A 23,342-nucleotide genomic window follows, 5' to 3' on the forward strand; every position below is an offset into this window, starting at 1 on the left:
AAGATTGGTACAAAAGGGGGTGGTGATGGACAGAGCATCTGAACCAATCAAACACTCACACCCATGTCAACAGATCTGGGTTTAATCCATCACCGTTCTTTAGTCCACTCTGCCACCCCAGTTCAGACATGGCCATATGCAAATCAGTCTGACCCTGTGCCTCATGGGAACAGTCCAGCCCGAACTGCCAAGCCATGCCTTCCTTTGACCGGAAACAAGCTTCCGAGGACCGGTTTCTGGCATTTCAGCTGTCTTCAGCCCGGCCTGATTCGCCATAAGTTGGCAGGGTATGCTCAGACGTGAGTCCCTTGCTCATTTTGCCACTGGATTCAAGCAAGCCGGGCTGAAGACGGCTGAAATGCCAGAAACCGGTCCTCGGAAGCTTGTTTCCGGTCCAGGGAAGGCATGGCGTGGCCGTTCGGGCTGGACTGTTACCATGAGGCACAGGGTCTGACTGATTTGCATATGGCCATGTCTGAACTGGGGTGGCGGAGTGGGCTAAAGAGTGAGCGTGTATGTATTCTTGAGTTATTATTTCGAGACACTTCCAAGAAGACTTCTTGAAAGATTTCTCAGGTGTTGACAGCTATTTCGCATGTATTCCTGAAGAACCCTTTCCAGCTGCATGGATGCAGCTGCTTAAGCCCCGCACAAAGGGGCTCCTTGTCTGGAAGCCTCCTGCAGAATCGTCACATTTTCATTCGTGTGATGGATTCAGATGCGGGATCGTTAAGCGGCTGCTTTCTTCGGTCCCTCTGCCTCGCGTGAGGACAATGTAGGGTCCCCAGAGGTCTGAATACAGGGAAATGCAATGCGTATAATTACAGTAAAGACCTGAACGCAGCTGTAAAAGAATTTAAAATGGATCCGCTTTTTTTTTTTTTTTTTACTTTGCGGGGCCTCTTCCAATCCTTGGGCCTTCAGGGCCCGGGGATCGGCGCCCGCCGACTGCAGGCCGGAGGAGGGCGCGAGGGAGGCGGCAGGCGGCGCGAGCGCACACAGCACATTCACGCGCAGCTTCCCACAAGTACTGCGTATTCCTGGCAACGAGCAATGCATTGTGGGAGGCATAGTGGGGACTTCTGTTCTGGTCAATGAAAGGCGCGCGGAACGCAGTCGCCGCTTCATTGACCCTCTCATTCGGTACGTTTTGATTGGCTGCGCATATAAAATAGGGTGAACAGATGATTTCATGTCTTCTGGAAAACATGTTTCCATTACTGGTCGTTGGGTTTACACATCGGTCCATTCAGGGAGTTGCTCTCGTGGTTCATTTTTACTCGAGCCAATTAGAGTGACATGTATGATAATGAGGTGTAAAAAGCAAAATCCAAGTTTGGAAACATGATGAGCTGGTGATGCGAAGCCATTGAACCTCCCTAGACATGTTGAAAGCCAGGAACATATTTCAGATATAAATGAGTGACATTGAGAAAAGGCACGGGTAACTTAAAGCGCGTGGGGGTATAGAGGGTAAGTGTGGGGCACTGAGAACTAGTGGATATAAAGTCTACATGTGGGGCAGTGAGTACCGACGTGACAATTTGATGTAGGTGTGGAGACACCACAAATTGGTTTCTCCATGGGGGGGGGGGCGCAGATTGGGGCAATGTGAACTGCTGTGGTGCACTGGAAACCGATGTGGTAGCCTAGGGAGCCTGTGTGGGATGCTGAGAACCGGTGTGGTGTATAGGGAGCAGGTGTGGGATGCTGAGAACCGGTGTGGTGTACAGGGAGCAGGTGTGGGATGCTGAGAACCGGTGTGGTGTATAGGGAGCTGGTGTGAGATGCTGAGAACCGGTGTGGTGTATAAGGAGCAGGTGTTGGCACTGATAACTGCTGTGGGGTATTGAGAGCAGTAAGTGGGGTATTGAGAGCAGTAAGTGGGGTAATGAGACATTGAACCACCAGCAGCGCTTCAATTCTGGAATGTATGACAGCCACCAAGTCCTTGAAATGTGGTGTCTTATACCAAACACCAGCCCTTGAGTTATGGCCTCTTAGATCACAATCATCCATTGTTATATGGTTTATTAGAACATTGGAATGTTGGGAGCTCCATTGAAAACAATGGAGTGCTCCGGGCTTATAATGGCTGGTATAAGCCTGGAGCTCCAACATTCCAATGTTTCTTTGTTCACAGCTCCGACTGTGAATAAAGGCTTCAGGGAACCTGAGGGGATTCCAATCCCCTCACGCTCCCAAAAGGCTTTGTTCTTTTTTGTTAGAACATTCTGCCCTCTAGTGACAGAATGTTTTAATAGCCTTATAGCCCTTCGTAGATGGGCTATACCGCTATTAAAGTCCCTCTCCCTTGTTAAAGGCCCTCGCCTTCGGCTCGGGGCCTTTAACGCTGGAGAGGGCCTTTAATAGCTGGTATAGCCCTCTACGGCGGGCTATAAGGCTATATTGGATCACGACTATCCCTTGAGTAAATGTACCATAGATCTCCAGAAGCCCTTGAGATATGATACATTGGATCACCACCAACCCTGGAGTAAAAGTAAACTGGCTGAACACCAATCCTATTGACTTAGACATCTAGCAATCGCTGAGTTACAATACACTCCATCAACATCTCCCCTTGAGTTATAGTATCTTGGATGTGCATTATTCCTTGCCTTAAGTTATGGTTCAATGGATCAGCACCAGCCTTTGAGTTTATGGTTTATTAGCTCATAACCATGCCCTTGAGTTATGGTATATTAGCTTGTTAGCCCGCCTGTGAGCTATGGTATCTTAGCCAACCAACAACACTTGAGTTATGGTTCACTGGATCACAACCAGCCCTTGAATTATGGTATCTTAGATAACCAGCAGCCCTTGATGTATGATTCACTGGATCATCACCAACCCTTGGGGTATGGTGTCTTAGGCCTCCCCCAGCTCTTGACTTTTGGTATTTTATATCACCATTAGCCCCTTACTTACTGTGCAACAGATCGCCTCCAGCTCTTGTGTTATGGTTCACTGGATCACCACCACCGCTTGGTGATATGGTATTTTAGTTCACCATTTGTCCTTAATTTATGGTACAATGGGTCGGCACCAGCCTTTGACTTATCAAACACTCAATCACCAACAGCCATTGAGTTATGGTATTTGCAGCTCCCTATCAGTCCGTGAATTACCGTATATTTTATCTCCACCAGCCAGTAATGACCACCAGCCTATGAGGTATAATATCTTAAGTCTCCACCAAACCCTGATTTATAGTACAGTAGATCGGCACCAACCCTTGGTGTCTTATCTCACGACCAGACCTTGAGCTCTGGCACAATGGATCACCACAAACCTTTGAGGTACGGAACCTTAGATAACCACTAGCCCTTGCGTTATGGTAAAAATAATAACCACCCGTGTTATGGAGTCTTGGTTCCCCACCAGCCCATGGGGTATGGCACAGCAGATCTCCACCATGCCATGAGGAACAGTATCCTAGATCTACATCAGACATCAGCTATGGCACAATTGATCAGCATCATCCCCTGAGTAATGGTACCTTAACTCACAGCCAACCCTTTTATAACGTTAACTCGGCTTATGACCAGTCTTTGGGTTATGGTATTTTAACTCCCCACCGGTCCTAGTGTTATAGTAAAATGAATCACCACCAGCCCTGAGGCACGTTGGGTATTTTACAAAATGATGGGTTCTAAGTGCCCCGAATGATCCGAACTCCTATCCCTTTCCACTGTCCCTTAAGCCCCCCTCATGTGTGCTTCTCATAGAATGTATTTTAACATGATATGCCAGTGTGTTTGTTGGAAAATCTGACGCTCACCACCTTCTAACCTTACTGACTAGTCTACATCCCTGTCACCATCAGCCCTTGAGTTACAGTACTGCAAGTCCTTGGGATATGGTGTCCTTTATCTCTGGTAAGCCTTCAGTAAGGGAATCTTTGATCCCTGTCGGTCTTTGGGATATGGTGTCCTTTAGTTCCAGTACCCCTTCAGTAAGGGAATCTTTGATCTCCACCGGTGCTTGGAATATGGTGTCCTTTAGCTCCGGTAACCAGTCAGTAAGGAAATCTTCGATCCCCACCGGTGCTTGGAATATGGTGTCCTTTAGCTCTGGTAACCCTCCAGTAAGGGAATCTTCGATCCTCGTCAGTCCTTGGGCTATGGTGTCCTTTAGCTCCGGTGATCCGTCAGTAAGGGAATCTTCGATCCCCCACCGGTGCTTGGAATATGGTGTCCTTTAGCTCCGGTAACCCTTCAGTAAGGGAATCTTCTATCCTCGTCAGTCCATGGGCTATGGTGTCCTTTAGCTCCGGTAACCCTTCAGTAAGGGAATCTTCGAACCTCGTCAGTCCTTGGGATATGGTGTCCTTTAGCTCCGGTGATCCGTCAGTAAGGGAATCTTTGATCCCCACCGGTGCTTGGAATATGGTGTCCTTTAGCTCCGGTAACCCTCCAGTAAGGGAATCTTCGATCCTCGTCAGTCCTTGGGCTATGGTGTCCTTTAGCTCCGGTGATCCGTCAGTAAGGGAATTTTCGATCCCCACCGGTGCTTGGAATATGGTGTCCTTTTGCTTCGGTAACCCTTCAGTAAGTGAATCTTCGATCCCTGTCGGTCCTTGGGATATGGTGGCTTTTAGCTTTGGTAACCCTTCAGTAAGTGAATCTTCGATCCCCACCGGTGCTTGGAATATTGTGTCCTTTAGCTCCAGTTACCCTACCCTCCAGTAAGGGAATCTTTGATCCCTGACAGTCTTTGGGATATGTTGTTCTTCAGCTAGGGTAACCCTTCAGTAAGGGATTATTCAATCCCAGCCGGCCCTTGGTATATGGTACTTCAGATATCCACCGGCCCTTGAGTTATGATACAATGGATCAATATTAACCCTTGAGTAATGCTATTTTAGCTCCCGACAAGCCAGTGACGTATTTTATCCTAGCTCTGCACAGCGCTTGAGCTGTTGTATAATTGTAGTAGCATTACTGCTGGTAGACTTAAAGGCAACCAGCTAACCTCTTCTGTATTTTAAATTCACAACTAAGCAAATAACTTAGTTGTGATTAGCAACTGAATCATCTGGTGACAATCTTCCCCAGCAACTGGCATGAATTATTGCAGAAATCATTTCAAAATGGTGCAATTTAGTTTTCATTTTTTTTCTATGCCGGTGCTTCTTCTATTGTAGTGTGAGCACTATTTGAAGAAAATCTCCTGTCAATTGGACCGAATTCTTTAGCTCTGATTGACAGGCAGTGCACCTAGATCTGTGTTGATGTTTCCAAGTAGAAAGTCACATTTTGCTCTTTCTAGGGAAACAAACAAACATACTTCTGGTGGCACTTTAATGCAAGTCTGTCAAGATTCCGAGAAACCCTGCATCTTTGACGGAAAAGCGAGGGAAATATTCTCAGAGAAGAAAAGGTCTATTGGTGTGTGTATGAGGTGACAATGTAGACGTCGTCTTCCCACACGCGCGCGCCGCTCCTCGGCTGCAGCCTTTCCATTCGCCAAGACAAGCGACAAAACTTCCACGCAGAGCTGCAGTTCTGAGAAATGAACCATTGTTTCCACCAGAGGAGCGCGCCATCACTCTGGCAGGTTTTTTTTTTCTCCAAAAAGCTTCCATTTACAATACTTTGTTATCGAAACGGAATGGCTTGATGAGAATTAGAAGCAATGGCGCCTATAGCAGACAATGGCGCGCGCTGGGATGTCGTGTCCCAGAAGGCCATGCGCGACCTCTGCCACAAAGCCATCTTCCCTCCGGAAGCTAGACCGTCTGAGAAGGAGGACATGACTAATCAGCTAGAAGTCTGCCCCTTCACAATAGCAGCCAGCAGACGGAGACAACTCAAAGAACTTGCCAATTCATTTTAAATTAGGTCAGTCTACACATTTGAACTGAATTGAACCGACTCCAAAAAGTTTAAGAGATAACTAGAAAAAGTCCAGATGAATGTATCTTTCAGTGAAGGACACAACATTCCATCCGCCTTAAAATGGTTCTATTTTTGGTACTAAATGAAAAGAGTCTTGTCACTTTAAAACTGTGCATGTTGTAATGGCTCAATGTTTTTCATACATTTCCCATAGTTTGCTAGAGCAGCAACACCTGTGGCTTCTACCTTGCGCAAATTCTTGTCGGCCATTTTATAAAGTTGTTTATAAAAAATCCTTTAAAAACAATAATAATGAACACAATGGGTGACCACCCTCACTTAGGGGCAGTGTTTCCAATCTTTAGCTTTTAAACTACAAATCAATATTATTAGGTGGAGTACTTTAATTCGTTTAACGGTAGCAAAGCAAAGCTACCACCCACAGAATGCATTAGATGAGCACACAAAAGTTCAGAATTGGAAACATTGTTCTTAATCATCTAAAAGGAGGTGGTCACTTAATGTATGCATGAGTAAAATATGCACAGTTCCCAGTTGTTCTGTACACATATGGACTGGTATTGTGTGTGTGTATGTGTTAAAATCTAGGTTGCGGCGTTAACATTATCGGCGCCATCTTGTCCCTTTTCCAGGCTCATATGTGTGCGTAAGTAGCAGCCATTTTGAATGCCATGGCCTCTCTGCCCACTGCCGATAGCCAGCACGTCTCTCTCTCTCTGACTTCGCAAGCATCCCTCACGCACTGACAGCCCCCGCTCTCACATGCTTGGGCCATAAACCACCCCCTCAGCGCGACCCTGCCTCAGAGCCACATCCAGTACCCGGCTAACACCTCCCTCCATCCCTTTCATGATCACACATCCTTTGATGAACCCCCTTCCTCTGTGCCCGATTGTCCGACCCGATCCCAGGTCATCACCTAGTCTTGCGGATGCAGTTTATTGCCCACTACAGTAGGAAGCTGCCCCTCTTCAAAGGATCTACGACTGATCAAAGCCCCCACCCCATGAGATCCGATCAGCCGCACACATTCCGCGAACCGGCGGAATGTCCAGCTGCGCGACAGTCATCACCTACTGAGATCGGGGTGGGGACTTCTACTGTAGATATGTGTGGGAACGGGCTTGAAGCGGGGATTCCGAGGATGTCTTTCCGTACATCAAAGTATTAACAAGAATGTGTTTCGTGCAATAAAGCCATAAACCTGTGTATAAGAGGCCAGGTCTCAGAGATGCGGTTAGAGCACCTTGAGACGATACCCTGTTGTCTGATCTGATGTGTTCTGCTCCGACGGAATAAACTTCTGTTTCCTGCCTTCCAGTCTCCAGCGCCTGCCTCTTTGTTTGATAATTATCGTGTGGTATGAGAGGCGACTAACGCCGGGCAATACTTAAAGGTTATCGATTGAATCTGCCCTCTTTTACATATCTGTGTGTGTGGCGGAGAGGACTGATGTCTATCCGCACTTGGGGTGGAGGTTATAATAGACTGATGAGTGTTCGAAGGGTCGTGTAGGTGGAGTAGTCAGTCAAATACAATACACAAATTGTAAACACCTGTACAGTCAATACTTTGATAGTGCTCAACAACATTTTGAAAAGCTTCTGAACATCTCAATTACACCTGTCACCTAGGTGGGAGTGGTCATAAGACGTACAGGTGTGAGTGGTCGTAGAGGTGGGAGTGGTCCTAAGTCATCCAGGGCGAAGTGATCCTAAGCCATACAGGTGTGAGTAGTCCTAATTCATCCAGGTGTGTGTGGTCCAAGCGGTCCAGGTGTGAGTTGCCCATCAAGTGTGGGAAAGTGCACCAAATATTCATTTGGGAGCATCCTGTTAGGAGAGAGAAGGCTGTGACGGCTGTGTCATGCCCAGATATATGGTACAAATTGTTCCAGGAAATAATAGGAAAATAATTGTAGAGAAAACATGAATCTGATGGGCCAGGTTGTGCTTATGCTAGTCCCTTCTGCATGTGTTTTAAGGGGCCGTTCATGCATGTGTGGAGATGAAGATGACTTTTTTTTGCTCCCTAACATCTCCCATTGACTAACTGTGGGGTAATCACCTGTTGGATCGGCCATACCTCGTATTGCTCCAGAGGTTACTGCTACTCCACAATTTTAGCCTGATGGCGAGCAATCCTTCGCATCTTCCTGGCTTGTTTCTTGTTCATTCTTAGTATTTGTTGATGGCATGACAGTATCTGGACTGCTGCATTCAATCACCAGTGGGAGATGCTGACTCTGAAGTTCAGCAGCCGAACCCTAGCCGACTGTTGCACGGCAATGAGCGAAGACTAGTAAATGCCAGGATTCATAATGAGGTTTCGTATGTGCCAGGACAGGCCATTGTATTTCCAGGTAGTGTGGGGCTGACTAAGGGTTGGAGGACCGTGCAGATTTGATACATTAAAACTCAGCAAGATTCCGCTGAGTTCTGACAATGGATGGAAATAGGCACGTCAAGTTACTTGTGCGGTACTTTAATGCCAGGAGTACAATCCATGATGAAACATCAGCACGAACAGCACTACGCGGCGTACTAGAAGGCGCAGTTACTCGAGTTGATTTTGCTGCTGCTTGAGTAGATTTTCTACTTGAGTGCCAGCCTTCTGACCGTGAACGGTCTCAACCGCCCGCGATGGAGAGTGAGGCGGTGTGGGGGCAAAGTCAAGTACGAATCAGTGCATTTGAAGAGCAAGAAGGCACCCGCACAGCCATAGAATGGTCAAAGTAAAAACGAAAAATGTAATGCCTGAATGAGTGAGTCCTAAATATTCTCAATTGGGACAAGAACGGGGCGAAAAGGCACTGAATCAAGAGGAGGCCACCGAGCTAGACAACAAAGACATCTAGGTATGAGCAAGGGGCTGATGCAAAGCCCACACTTTATATATTGGAAACAATATGTCTGGCCAACATACAGCTAAAGCTGCCTGTAACTGAGAGCTAAAAGGAACTCAGGGACGAAAGAAAAGCCAGAATTCAACACACAGACAAGCTCCGAGCTTAAATGCAATAACAACAAAACCGAAATGCTACTCTTTGGATCTTTAAGCGGACTTGGGGACAAGCTTTCATTCTGCTTACCCAGAATGTAAAATAAAGGGATGTGCAGTATCCCACTAAAGCATACCTGCTCCTTTTTCAAACCAAATGCAAGGCATTAAAGAGACCACTAAGCACCTGCTGGGATCTTAGGGAATAATGTTAATTCACATACTGCAAACTAATAAAGATAAACATGCATACTGCAAAATGCTTTTAGTAGTATTGGGCAAAGTGATTGCCGGCGCCTATGAAGTTGGGTACGGACAGGTCCAAGTTTGCCTTTCCTCTCCATAGTCCATGCAGGCATTTGCCAGCTTCAGAAGAACAGGACACCAGCTTACGAGTGATTCTGTTACATACTGTCACTGCGGGCTGTCTTAGATGTGAGTGCTATCAGGTATATACAATGTGCACCATTTCTCTATTTTCATGTAAGATCCCCCATATTCTAGCAGCAGGGACAGGAGAGGTGCATGGAGCTGCTCAATGATATGCTGAACAGTTGCCCCTAGGTGCAATTTGAAAAAGCAATTTGGTATCTTGTAGCAGAGAACTTTTCAACTTTGCTTATCCCTTCTCTGTTCCCACTACTGCCTGAGAAATATCAGACAGCATGCCCAAGTAGAGACTGCAATCAAAGTCCAGAGGAAGATAAACACATGCATTAATGGCATGACACAGCAGGTAAGGACAGGAAAGGAATGGCATGTTAAAGCTTTTTCAATTGGAAAAATCTACCTTATTGGTTGAAGTACATTTCAAAATTTGCAAGTATACCCTAATTTCACACCGAAACAGTTTGATGGGCATTGCCCATCGATAGCAGCTATGTATCGCGATGCTAAAATGGAGATCTCTAAGTGGAGAAAACAATTTCTGATTCGAAAGGGTTGAGTTTGAGAACATTCTGCAACATCCACCAGCATATGGAGGATAAAACCAAGCAGACGGTGCCGCTGCTTGTTTTATCCATGCTTCTAAAGCTTTTAAGCTCAGAACTTATGGTGTCCTTAGCACACATGAAAAATCTGACCTGGTGTCTTGAAGCATATGCTGAATATTTTAGATGTGTCGAATCAAAGTCTCAACTCCATGTGTCGGAGGCGTTGTGCGGTAGGGAGAAGCGGCAACTGGAGAAGTGCTCTAGCATTGCGATGATTTTGGTATGGCTGCGTAGATGCAGCGACGTCGGTGTGGTCCAGTATTACCAAAGTAATACCCTCCCCTTCTGCTTTCAGCCAGCGGCAGAGCACAAACTTTCAATCAAAAAGTCATTTATAGAGCACAGGAAATCACCCGTGAGGGTCTTGAGGAAGTCTTTCTTTCAATGCACTGCGCCGCTGGACTATTATAGTATTCAATGCAGCCGAAACAGTATTTATGCTTCATTTAGAGGAGGGCAGTAAGAGAGGATTTGCCAAAAACATGGAGTCCTCCGTCCCCGGTTCTCGCGGCTTCTCTGCCCAGTTCAGAGCTCCGATGTTGGCAGATGCCCTGAAGGTGGGCACACTCCACAATGCACCACTGGCCAGCTAAGTTCTTTGAAAGCTACCACGTACATATTTAGATGCCCTTTTTACAGAGGCGTATCTGGTACAATTTTAATAGAGATAGCCCTTTGCATTAGACCTTCGATAAAAGGGGAGTTTTGTATCCCTAAAATTCTGGTAAACTTTCTGGAAAGTTAGGGAGACCCAGCACGTGGGCACTGACAATGCACACTTCCAGTGTTCAGAGTCTACAGTGGAAATTTGCACGTGACACAGTCAGTGGTGAAATGTCTGCCAGAGAAATCAAGTCTCACCAGATGTGCCTGCTTATGGGGCCGAGACAACAACTGTGTTTGAGATCCCACAACTGCCTTCAGCGACACTTCACAATATGGTGAGCTTAGATCTCAGTATCAGACAATTAGTCTCCCTGTTTTCATTAATGCAGTACACAGCACTTTGTCAGTTTCACAAGTGGTAACAGACACGGGGGACCAATCTGTCTCTCTATGAGGTCGGTCACTCTATATGCTCCAAATTGTGGATACCCTGTTGGGTGATTAGCCGCGCTTTATAAATCCTGATGGATTGATTGATTACACACCAGCTCGAAGTAGCTCAGAACTGAGCCTCCAGGAGGCAGGGGACCAGGCTGACTGCACTCCCCTGATCCTCCCTTACACAGCAGGGCATGCATTAACTTGGAAAAAGGAACGATTGCTCCCATTATCACCAACAGGCGGGCGTTATACTATCAGCTAGACCTTTAGCACTGTCGGCAGTCAAGAGGTGCCTTTACAAAGGTCCTGGATGATATTGTAATAATGTAGAAGAAATTTGGGAAATGACCACATGTTTAATTTGGTGGAATTCCCCAAATGTGTCCCACAATATTACACTGTGCAATTTTGCTTATTGTTTTGCCTGCGGGCGGCTGCTTTATGCAGACAGTGTGTCTCTATAAGTTTCAGCTGGAACCAGACTGCTTGAAGCAGTCTCATAACAGAATCTTGTATGGCATCTTCTAAAAAGTCATGCAAGATACCAAAAAACTAAATTTTGCAGCAGAATAGTAAATGTGCAGAACAATTCTTACATTTGTGCACACTTTTGAGTGGAAAGGAGTCCATAGTTTTGCACACTACTACTCAGCACGCGATACCAAGCTTTCCTTCACAGACCAGCATCTGAGCATTCCTGTGATGATATTGTTCTGAGTATTGCAATCTGTTCCACCTACAGTTGAGCACAGGGAGATCTGATCCGTAATCAGGAGATTGGCTCAGTGACACGCTGACTAAGCATGGGCGAATTTTGCGAATCTCGCGTTCGCGAATTTTGCGGATTTGCGAACTCGCAATCCGCAAAATCCGCGAATTCTCGCGAATTAGCGGATTTTTTTTTTTTGTGTTTGCGCGGGTTTCTGCCAGTTCGCGAGGGTTTTGTACACTTTTGCAAATTGCGAACTTACCTGTCGGGTCGCAAGTTTCACGAACTTGTTGTTTCTACGTGTCCAGCCTGTTTGGGACACTCTTCTTCATCACTGCCACTCTCTGTCACCACTGCCACTCTCTGACTACTCATGCCACCCTCTGGCCCACCCATGCCACCCTCTTTTTCATCACAGCACCCTCTGGTTGTCCAGTCAGTGTACATTATTGTGGCAACGCAAGCACACCTTCCCTGCCTCAAGTGACCTGAATTAATTTGGGGCTGATTAATGTGTCACAGAATATTTTTTTAGCTGGCACCTGCTTCCTTAGTGCTTCCTGATTAGTGATCTTTTGTACTTGCTAAGTGCTTTCATTGTTGCAAAATTAGTTACAACACCTGCCCTGCCCCAACTGACAATAATGAATTAGGGGCTGATTAATGGATTTGAACTTCCAGCCTGGCTCCTGCTTGTCTCCCTTAGCTGTAATTCAGGACCTTTGTGGCATATGTGTAACTATTCTGAGGTTCAGAGCAGGGTCACATAATAGTTGCAACTGGCAACTGAACTCTGGAGGGGCCCCTCAGGAAGCACTACAGGAAATGGCTACTAATGATGAGCCTGAACTTTTGAACCTGGTAAGTAGTTTCAGTTTTGCTAAGATCGTATTTCTGCAATTTTGCACTTATTCGCGGGGCGCGAAGTTGTACTGGGAAGCCGCGAACTCACGCGAACAGTGCGAGCAAAATCCGCTGCTCGCGGATTTGCGGATTTTGCGGGAGATTCGCGAATCTCGCGGATTGCGAATTTACCGAAAATCCGCAAAATCCGCGAGCGAAACGGATTTTCCGCCCATGCTTAACGCTGACCTTCACATCATTACAAGCCTCATGCAGTTCTTCTAGAACAGCGGTTCTTTCCTCTGGGACCAGGGCATCAGCAACAGGATGGGAATGTCTGCCACTTATTCACCACAACAGTTATCCTCAATTTCCTGACTTGTATCTCAACACCAATTCCGCATTATTTTGATGGGTTCTAAAATCCCCTCCCAGGAATAAGAATAGTCAAACCTGAGGTGAATGTACTTAATTCACCTCTACATACACATACCTACTATTGCCAGGTTGTAAAAGTTTATGATTTTGTGGTCTTTTTTTTCATTTTGACTAAATATGTAAGACCCTCATTCCCAGTGGGGCGAAACTTCAGGAGAAGGTTGCACTTGGGGTAAATATCTATGCCACGGTGTACAATATTTATCGCGCGCACAATTTGCATACCGTTTCGAGTTTCAAACCTTGAAATGAGGGATAATCAACTAATTGCATAGGTTTTCCTCTGTGCAAACTATATATATATTTATGTTGCATTGCAAACTGTACATTTGTGCTATATACCTGAATCATTACTGAGTTCTAGCTGTGAAATATTGTGTGGGCGAAGCCTTTGCACACACAATTTTTCCTGATTTGGAATCCCGTTTTCTTGCAAATTCCCACTTGCGCCCAAAATGGGTTTTGCATGGCCCTGGAAATGAGGGAGAAATCTCTTGTTTAAGCAATCTTGTAGAGTGAAGTGGAGGGGAGTGACATTTAGGAGCAAACATAATTTACGTCACACTCTATAGTCGTGAATTTAAGGCACTCCCTGACATATGCCCTTTGTGGAAGTGAAACCTAGTTATAAATACTTTGCCCAGGTGACAAATACACTTCCAAGACTATGGCCAACTTAACCACATAATTGTCTATGGAAAGGTGGTTTTAAAAGTGACCTTGCAGCTGCGGTAATATCCCACGATGGTTTAGCAATGGTAAATGCCACTCAAGGGCTGAAGTGTGCATCACAGTCGAAGGCTTTCTTGGAACGTTTGGGGACAGACAAAAACTCTGGAGGATGAGTGTATTCTCAATGTCTTCTTAGGGTGGGCACGGACAGGGAACACCCCACAAATGGTGATGGTGTAGGGAAAGGGTATTTTGGCAAGGGGAAACATTTTGCAGGTGGGAAAAATATGGCAGCGCAAAAAGGCAATGGTATCCCTCCATGCACACTGTGTACCAGTGCAAATGAGAAAATTCCGCTCCTGGGCCACAATTGCATGTTCACAAACATACACTTAGAACCTCGCGACAGTAAGACGCTATCAGGTGTAACTTGGGAAACCTTGGTAAATATTTCAAAATGCATAAGCTTAAACCCATACGAGTTTGTAAATCTCCAGATGAAAATGTAGTTCTTATTTGTAAATTAGGCCCACTGTGGTGACTGGAAGGCTGTCTACATGGGATCTCCTGCACACATGTCTTATACGCTCCAAGGGAGGGAACCGAACAAGATCAGCACAGCCTACCTTGGGACTTCGCCCCTGAAATCGGTGCATCAATAAAACAGAAATATTGTAGCAGAGGTATGGCAAATTTACCAATGCTGATTGCCGGCAAATTTGGAAACTTTGATCTGAAGTGCAAAAACCCCAATTCACCTAACTAAATCAAAGTAAATAAAGAATTATCCACCACTAGTGAGGAGGTAAAATGCAGAACAGCGTAGAAATACTTTCACTGACGAGGTCCCACTAGATTAAAGGAACAGTCCATCAACGCATCCCAAGAAAGTGTGGCGTGACTGTCAGCATCATCTGTTTTAGTGTCAGCTGCAAGAAGGGACTTTGGTAATAGTACAAGGTTAGCCTGTGACTAGGGAGGTTGAACAGGGTCCTAGTGGAGACACTTGGGGGCAGATGTATCAAGATACCATTTTGCACTTCTCAAATAGCGATTGTTAAGGAATCGCTATTTGAGAAGTGCAAAATGGTATGTATGTAGAATTTCGCTATTTATTAGCGAATCCTTAGAATTCCTTAATTGCAATTAGCAAATTGCTAATCGCAATTAAGGAATAATTTCCCATTCATTTCTATGGGCCAGGAGGCCCATAGGAATGAATGTAAAATTATACTCAATTTGCGATTAGCAATTAGCTAATCGCAAATTGAGAATAATTTCAAGGGTGCAAGGGTGTCTTAAGGACACCCTGCTGCACCCCTGAATTTGATATGTGTACGCATATGGCGCACATACATGCCCTAAGGGCATGTATGAGCGTCATATGGCACCTTTAGAATTTTAAAAAAGTGCTTTTTGAAAAGAATTCGCAAGTTACCACCAACTACAAGTTGATGGTAATTTGCGAATTCTTAGTCAAAAATCGCAACACTGAAATGCTTGATACATTTCAAATCTTAAATCGCAATTTGCTATTTCTTAAAAGCCTCGCAATATTAAGGAATCGCTAAATTAGCGATTCCTTAATATTGCGAGGCTTTTTGCATGATACATTCCAAATCCCGTTTTTTTTGTCGCAAACGCTGCTATTTTCCGAATCGCAGCGTTTGCGACAAAAAAACGGATGATACATCTGCCCCTTAGCACCTTATCCAATGGGGAGAAGGCAAGGGAGTAATGGGGTAACGCCACCAGCCGGCTGTCGCAGATGTCAGGTTTATGGCTGGTACGGAGATCATTGTGTTAGTTCTGTGGAAGGTAATGTTCATATGATCTTTTGCATGTATTTAGTAGCTGAAACCTGGTGACTATGGCAGTTGTGGAAGTCTCCATATGTATGGTGGAGATAAAGGGCCCGATTCACTAGGATAAACTTAGGCCTGAAATCTAAGTATAGACCTGAAGTCTAACGTTAAACTTCAGGTCTAAACTTAGGCTTCGGGTCTAAGGTCGCCTTTGGGAATCGCACCCAACATTTAGGAAAAAATAAGACCACTAGGTCAAAAAAAGGTACTTTTCTTCCTGAACAGAAACAGTAAATAACTTGGATTCACCAGATCATCTGCATGAGACCCTGAATCAAATGTAAAAGTAGGGATAACTTTAAAGAGGGATATAGATAGAGGAGGAGAAACTGTCGTTTCCTGCAAAGTGCGCGCACTCACGCTCATCAGTGCTGACCCCTCTGACCTGACCTCCTTTGCTCGTGAGCATCCGACATGTGTTCACAGCTGGATCCACCGGGCAGCAGGCAATGACCACCCTAAGAGGGATTGGTGGGTGAGGATCTTAAGTGAGGGGTGGGGCCAGCCAGTGCCAACATCTGCACTGTATCTCTTCCAACCCATTAAGAAGCTGGATTTAATGAACACAGACTCCGCTTCCACATACCGCTTGCCCATCACCACAGGGATGATCGCAGCGGTCAGTAGACCCGACGCAGCGGCAGCCCGATGAGCAGGAGGTGAAAACAGCACAACAAGCACCTGAATTCATCAGCAGAACCCGTAGCCTTGTTCTCCCGCCAGCGGGGATGACACGCCGCAGCGGGCTCTCCATGTGCTGAGCAGCGCACTTTGAAGCAGTAAAAGGAGCTAATATGCCTCCGCTCAGCTTTCTTACTTCCATTCCCACAACCTATAATCCTTAGTAAAAAAATAATTGTCATTGAGATGATAATGGCCCAGTCAAGCATTCTATGCCATCTACTTTAGGGAAGGCCTTTTAAAGGTACTAGGGAGAGAATCGCAGACTCTCCGAATCCGCCTGAGCGGCTCCTAAAAGACGTTTGCCAATTCTAATGCACTTGAGGAAAGAACTAAAAGCAGACGGCAGCGTATAATGCTGCAATTTAGCCAGAGAAAGAGGATCTTCCATTCACAGAAACCGTCCCCCGCTTTGCAGTCCCTGGCTTCTGAGAGCCTGTGAATAATGCAGAACAAGAACTGGAAAGGGGAATTAGGCAATTCCTCACTCTGAGGTTTAGGAGTGGTAAAAATGGCTCTTTACAGAATTAGCATTTTTTGTTATTATGCAGCCATCTAAGCAATTCTTGGTGCAGAGAAGATCTCCAGATGTAGCCAAAGAGAGCATTACAGCATTAGAGCCGGGCGAAGAATGCGCCAGGACCAGTAATGATGCTTTTCACTGCTGCTCTCTGCTGACTATCCGGAGCTAGGTCCAAGGAACAACTTCACGATAGAGAAATAATCCAGATTAAGGCCTTCAGGGTGATGACATTTTCAATTAACATTATGTTATGTACAATGCAGGGCGGATAATAAAGAGATTTGGATAATGGTGCTAAAGCGTGGTGATATCTTAAGTCCTAAACCTAAACTCATACTAACCCTAACTGTAAGCCGAACACTACTGTTATCCCTAACCATAACGCTAACACTAATCCTGCCCCTATCGTGAACCCTAATACTAACTGTACCTTTATCCCCATCTTAACCATGTGCTAAGCTTAACCGTGATACGCGCCCTCAGGCTAATTGTACATATGACTGTAACCCTAACAATAAAACTCCTTTTTAATCCTGTGCAAATCCTAACACCAACACAAACCCTCATGCTAATTCTAACTGTAAACTAACCCTAAACCCTAAAACTAATGCTAATGCTAATACTGTCCCCAACCATAACCTGTGCAAATCCTAACCCTAACCCTAATGCCTCCCTTAACCATGATCCTCGATTTAGCCTCTAATTCTGAACCCAGCCCTATATATTACCTTTATCCTCACTCAAATTCCAACACTTTCCTATTATACAGAATGTCTCAATTTAAATTGTTTGTATTAAATGAATCTGTAAATATTTTCAATTCATTTTTTATCTATTATTCTCTCCAGCTACATCAATCCCGCAAAATAATAATTTTGAATTTTCTTCATCCTGGTTTCATCATTTTTTATTTCATGTCTATGGTTTCTTAATTTTCCCCAAATCCCTTCTGTCTGGCTCTGCACATGTACACTAGGTTTCTGGGTCAGTGTATGGTGCCAGAGTCCTGCAGTAGTGCCCTTTCTTCCCATTTGTGTGGCTTGTGAACATGTTGTATGCATTCGCACTGGTGTCTTTGCTGTTTCCTGATGGTGTTATGGCTTGGCTATAGTGCTTCGCGCCACTGGATTTATGCTTTGTTATAGTGACGTTTGATACTGGTTTCATGGTTTGGTGTTAGTCATTTTCGCTTCTGAACCCTTTGCTTGGTAACACTGTTTTTCACAATCTCAGGCATCCCTTATTTTATTTACTGAGGTCTGGTTGGAATATTAAGCACTCTCTATCACAAGAGAGGTATTCTCAGAGGTTCATCTATTTTCGTCTGTGAATTCTGTTTATTCAGGAATCTAAAAACGTTTATAAAGTATTTAACCCCTTCGGTGCTGATGACGGCCCCAAGCCGTCATGCATCATGGTGCTCGTGTGCTGAAGACGGTTGGGGGCCGTCATGAACCCGCCCACTTCGGAAAACGCCGCACAGGCACAGAATCGCGGCCGCACCAAAGGGGTTAATAATACGATGCCCCCAAATAAATATGAATTGTGCTTATTTCAAAGCAAATTGCATACACCTTGTAATTGTCATTAAGAGAGCTGCCACTATCATGGAATTATACATTTCGTGTAGTAATGAAGACAGCTTACATTTGATGCCCTGACCAACATGCCCAATGTGGATGTTTTGAGGTAGATTAGAGACAGGCCCATTACAGAAATATTGCACTAGGGGACACATCAGTGGCAGTTCTCCCTAGAGCACCACAATTCTAAGTAAATTGCAGCAAGAGCTCATGGGCCAGGCATGTTTTGGGTTTGCTTTTTAGATGAAAACATTCAAATGTAGACAGCATTAGGCCTGGCCTGTGGATCCTTTATGCCACTCGTGTGCAGTCACCACAGAGATGGGGTTTAACATTTTAACAGAATCAGGCGAAGGCCGAGGCGAGCTCAGGCCTTTGCATAATTTAACAGACATTGGCAACATGAGCACGTTTTGTCTGAGGAAACTGGTGCACTGGTTACTTTGTTTTTACTTGTATTGAAAGCAAGTGCAATAAAAATAAAATGAAGAAAAACAAGAATATATGAAAAGGCCTGAACGTGGCAGCCAGCCATATACTGGGAATACATTTTCGCATCGCATATAATTTTAATAAAACAGAAGGGGTGCTTGCAGGCAGCCAGGTGCACTTAAAACCTACAGAATCCCTTTTTCGTTATTATGCCCGTGACAGGAAAATATGATTCTTATTCGTGCAGTGAAAAAGATATATTGAATTTGAATTGAGGGAAACTGGGAATTATTTTAAATATACAAGTATTACTAAAAAAATATAAAGGACAATGAATGGAAAGAAAAAAAGCCTTGGTAAAGTATTCGCCCACACAAATTGACTCTGAATTGCGCTTCTTTTGGGGTAAAATGCCCATGTGACCAGGAGAAAATCCCAGTGCAAGAGAGCCAATGGCTGAAGAGGGCTGACCATTGTCCCTTGTTGCATCCTATAGTGGATGAAAGCAAAATGTGAGTGACAGGTGATGAGACCAGTGGATGAGGAGTGCTGACCTAAACCCATTTCTTTGGATTGATCTATATTTGTATTTTTTATTGATGATTTTTTTTATTTTATCAGATTAGTGATTTACAAATGAGACCGTAGAAAAAGCAAAAACTTCAGGAGTTAATAAAATGCATTCCTTGTTCTGGGCTACTCCTATGGCAGACACCTTAGGATGAAGCGCTCCCTAACATTGTGACAAAGTTACCAGGAACGCTTGAAGTACGCGCGTGCACGCGCTCTAAAATATAACAAAAGCAAACAACTTCCGTGGTTCAACAGCAGAAATTGGTTTCTTTGAAGCAAATACAATAGGAAATAATATGCTGTAGAAAAAGACAAAGGACGCCAGCCATTATTTCTGCGAGTAAAAGGGAAAAAAAGCATTGCGGAACCCCAGGGAACCTTGCTAATGTCTCTTTACAAAGCCGAAAAGGCGGGAAGAAATCTGAATGGTAAAGAAAAGGTTACCGTCACATGAACCCATGGGAAGCGGATGAGCCCATCTGCAAGAGTGGGGGAGGGTGGGCGTGAGCTGGAAGACAAAGTGCAAAATTTGCAAACAGCATCTTTCTTACCCTGCAAGGATTTTGTCACCGCTTTAGTATTTACTGAGTTGGGCAGGGTAACAACCCAGCTCACGTTCAATCCCATTCAAGAGAGAATGTATGTTCTAATATAATGTGCAGTTTGCAGCCAATGACATTTGCTCCCCGTGCCGCGGGGCTAAAAGGCGGGAAATGGCTCTGGTTTCTCTAGACTTCTGGGAAGACCTATGGTGCAGGTTGGAGTAGCTGGAGGCGGGCATGACAACGCTGTGGTAATTGCAATTACTAGTTAAAGTAAGAGACCATTTTTGTGGGGTTGCAATTTGGTGTTTTCCAACAGGGCAAGTTAGACCGCAGAGCTGGGGTGCTAACTTTTTACGGAAAGGCGCGCTAATGCTTCATCGTTCTCAATGGTCCGCCCATCGCACCCTGCTCTAACCATCAGCCATAGAAGGCAATGTCTGAGGCCTAGCCCATGGACTCTGGAGTTCTCTACTAGGTACTCGCACCAGCTGAAATCCAGAACCCGGCAGCTGGGCCCCCACCACTCCAGTGGTTAGATACGTACATTAAATAGCCACCTATAGCCTCTCTGCTTTGCATCATGATGAGGCTACTGGACACTGGCAAATTCAGGAATGGAAAGGAAAACAAATCTGTGCCTTGATATGAGTGTTTGAAGCCGACACGTAAGGGGCAAGCAAACAGTTTCTCGGTGCAAAACACACCCACATTAAACCATTTCTTCACAAACATACAGCACGTGTCTTGAAAACGCAGTAACATAACCAAAATACCGAACACCATACAACATTTGTAAAACAGCTACTGAATAACCTGCATAACATGGACAAAAAATATTTCTACACTAAGGGCCCGATTTAGATTTCGGCGGACAGGTTACTCGGTCACAATGGTGACGGATATCCCGTCTGCCGAAATATAAATACCGTAGAATATTATAGGATTTAAATTTTGTTAGACGGGATATCCGTCAAATTGTGATAGGGCAACCCGTCTGCCGAAATCCATATCAGGCCCTTAGACCTGGATTGCATTCCAGGGGGTTTCTGGGGATGGGAATAAGGTTGTTATTGAGACATAGGATATCATCTCCCTGCTTTAATCAACAACACCAAACGTATCCTACCACCCAATTATTGAATCCCATTTAGTGGTATAAACTCGTCCATATAGGAGAAACCATCAGGGATAATGATTGGTTAATCAGATAGACCCTCACATACTCGATTGGTGTCATGCTTCATCATCGGGTCTCACCCTGGTCCCTGTAAACCAGGATGGCCTCAACCATATTCCAGGGAACACTTACGGTATTTTCTATCTGTATCTTCGGAGATTAAACTACCACCTTCTCTCTAGTGACACCTATCCATTCCAACGGAGAGTACCCACCCCTTGTGCACTGACAGATGTACAAACATCAAAGTGACCACTTGGAAGGTGAGCGAGGGCGCAGATACTCTGGCATCAAGATACAGAGTAACTGCTGCGAGATGTACCTAAAGAGAGGTCTATGCAAGGGGGGACGGAGAACCGACCTATTCCAACTAACTTGCTTTTTTATATGTTTAGGAATACTGGAAATAAAGGCTCAGGATGCCTTTTGATTTACTTTTTCAATTATTTTTGGCATTTATCTAAAAACATTATTTTGTGTTTTTTAGCATCTCTTCTGTCGATTCTTATGTTAACCCACCTATTTTACCTACTTAAAATAATTTCATTAGATTTTCACACATTTTTTTCATTGAATTGGACTGCGTCTAGCCAGAAACTCTGCAACAGAGCAGATTTAGAGACTTTCCAATGCACCACAAACCTTACATGAGACTGATTCTACCGCCTGCCCAGTGTCTAAGAGCGGAACTCAACTTGTGACACCGTCTTGCTCATACGTATCAGTCTTTTAGAGACTTTGACAAGTTGTGTAATTTTACCTGTAGGCAAGATCACCTTTGCTAAACTCCTCATGGGACACACCACTTTCTTTCACAGAGCTTTTTTAAGGATGGCTGAGACATGTTCTTGGAACTTACCCTGACAAGCTGCTCCGGGAAGGGCCCGCGTGAATTTTCAGGTACGTTGATGGGCGGGATCACCCAGTCTCTCTTTTGTCGACGGAGTCCATTGGCGTCCTGGTGTTGCTGCCATGGTAACAAAGCATCAGGTGGCAGATATGCCTCATCTGGAGTGGTATTTCTCTTTCCTTTCCACTGTTTTTGGTTGTAGGAAGGGGTGATAAGAAAAAAAATAGGTCAAATTCTTACAAATAACTGATCAAAATTATCTGTCAAGCATAGCATCACAGCAATTTTCAATAAAACGGTCAACCTAAAAGTAAGTTTTCTAAAATACGAATATCAAGTCGAAGTCGCTCTGGTGAAAAAGGTATAACGTGCTTTTTTGATATCTTTTCTAAGGTATCCTTTGTGGTAAGCCCTGCGGCTGTCATGGAGGAATCAGGGAGCTACTGAGCGAAATATGTGCTCAGCATTACAGCGGTGGCAAATGCTAACACAAGGCTAGACCACTAATGCCAAATATCAGGGTCAGGGACCTGAGATCATCCAAGATAGGGGTTGGGATTTACAAATGAGGCATTATCATAAGCATGGATGTGATATCGAACACCTTACCAGTGATTAGAAAAATCAGGCTCCCACATAGCCAAGGGTTGAAGTGACTGGGCTCTAGGCAGGATGAACGACCATCAGGATTTGTGACTCGCAAATGGGGATTTTTAGCTACTCGCAATTTTTGAGTCACAAAACCTGATGTACAACAGTGTCTGAGACACTGTTTGTGATTCCCAGATGGTTCGCAAGGGAGCTGCCACATTAATATTCATGAGGCAGGTCGCAATTTGCGACCTATTGGGAATGGCCAGCACTCACAAGGAGGGTGGTCTGCGGGGGTCAGCAGACCACCATGTCTGTGACTTCTTTTTTGAATAAAGTAGTTTTTTTAAAAAGCAGCCCTTTTTTCTTAAAGGAAAATGGTATGCTTTTAAAAAAAAAAATGAAAATTTTTAATTTCATTTTATCAGAATAGACAATGGTCTGTGGGAACACTGTCTGCTCTGAAAAAATGTTAGCACCCCTTGGGGACCCCTTCCCATTTGCAAATGGCTTACCACCAATTTAAAATGGGTGGTAAACAGCAAATGTTTTGCTACAGCATTCACGGTCGCAAAACATTTCTATAAACCAGTGCGACTAGCTATTAGGAAGGAACGCCTTTGGCACGCCCCTTCCTAGTAGCGACTCGCTAACCCTATTTTGCGAGCCGGTAATAGGTTTCTGACTTGCAAAATAGGGCGTTGTACATTTAAAAATGTATTTTAGCGGTTGCAAACGTCCCAATGGGCCGTTTGCAACTAGGTAAATAGCGTCGTACATCTGGCCCTGAATTTCACTACTTTGCTTTTAATTGTCCACAGATTCAGTTTTCTGTTAAGAAGTTAAAGAGTGGCAGTGACCTTCTGTTTGGAGTAAGAGCATTTCCAAGTCTAGTTCACACTGGTGCTTTGTAGACCTAGAAAATAATGATTTCCTTTATGATCCTAATTGCTG

General features: G+C 44.7%; 1 protein-coding gene across 1 annotated transcript in view; it reads right to left on the reverse strand.

Moving 5' to 3' along the window:
• Nucleotides 1-23,342, reverse strand: part of CDH4 (cadherin 4) — a 676,299-nt gene that overhangs the window by 545,471 nt on the left and 107,486 nt on the right. Inside the window, exon 2 of the mRNA XM_086932873.1 lies at nt 21,807-21,983. Coding sequence (XP_086788999.1) covers nt 21,807-21,983 — 177 coding nt within the window. The remainder of the gene's footprint in view (nt 1-21,806; nt 21,984-23,342) is intronic.

Source organism: Lissotriton vulgaris, chromosome 7 (assembly GCF_964263255.1).
Source record: "Lissotriton vulgaris chromosome 7, aLisVul1.2, whole genome shotgun sequence".
Lineage (NCBI taxonomy): Eukaryota > Metazoa > Chordata > Amphibia > Caudata > Salamandridae > Lissotriton > Lissotriton vulgaris.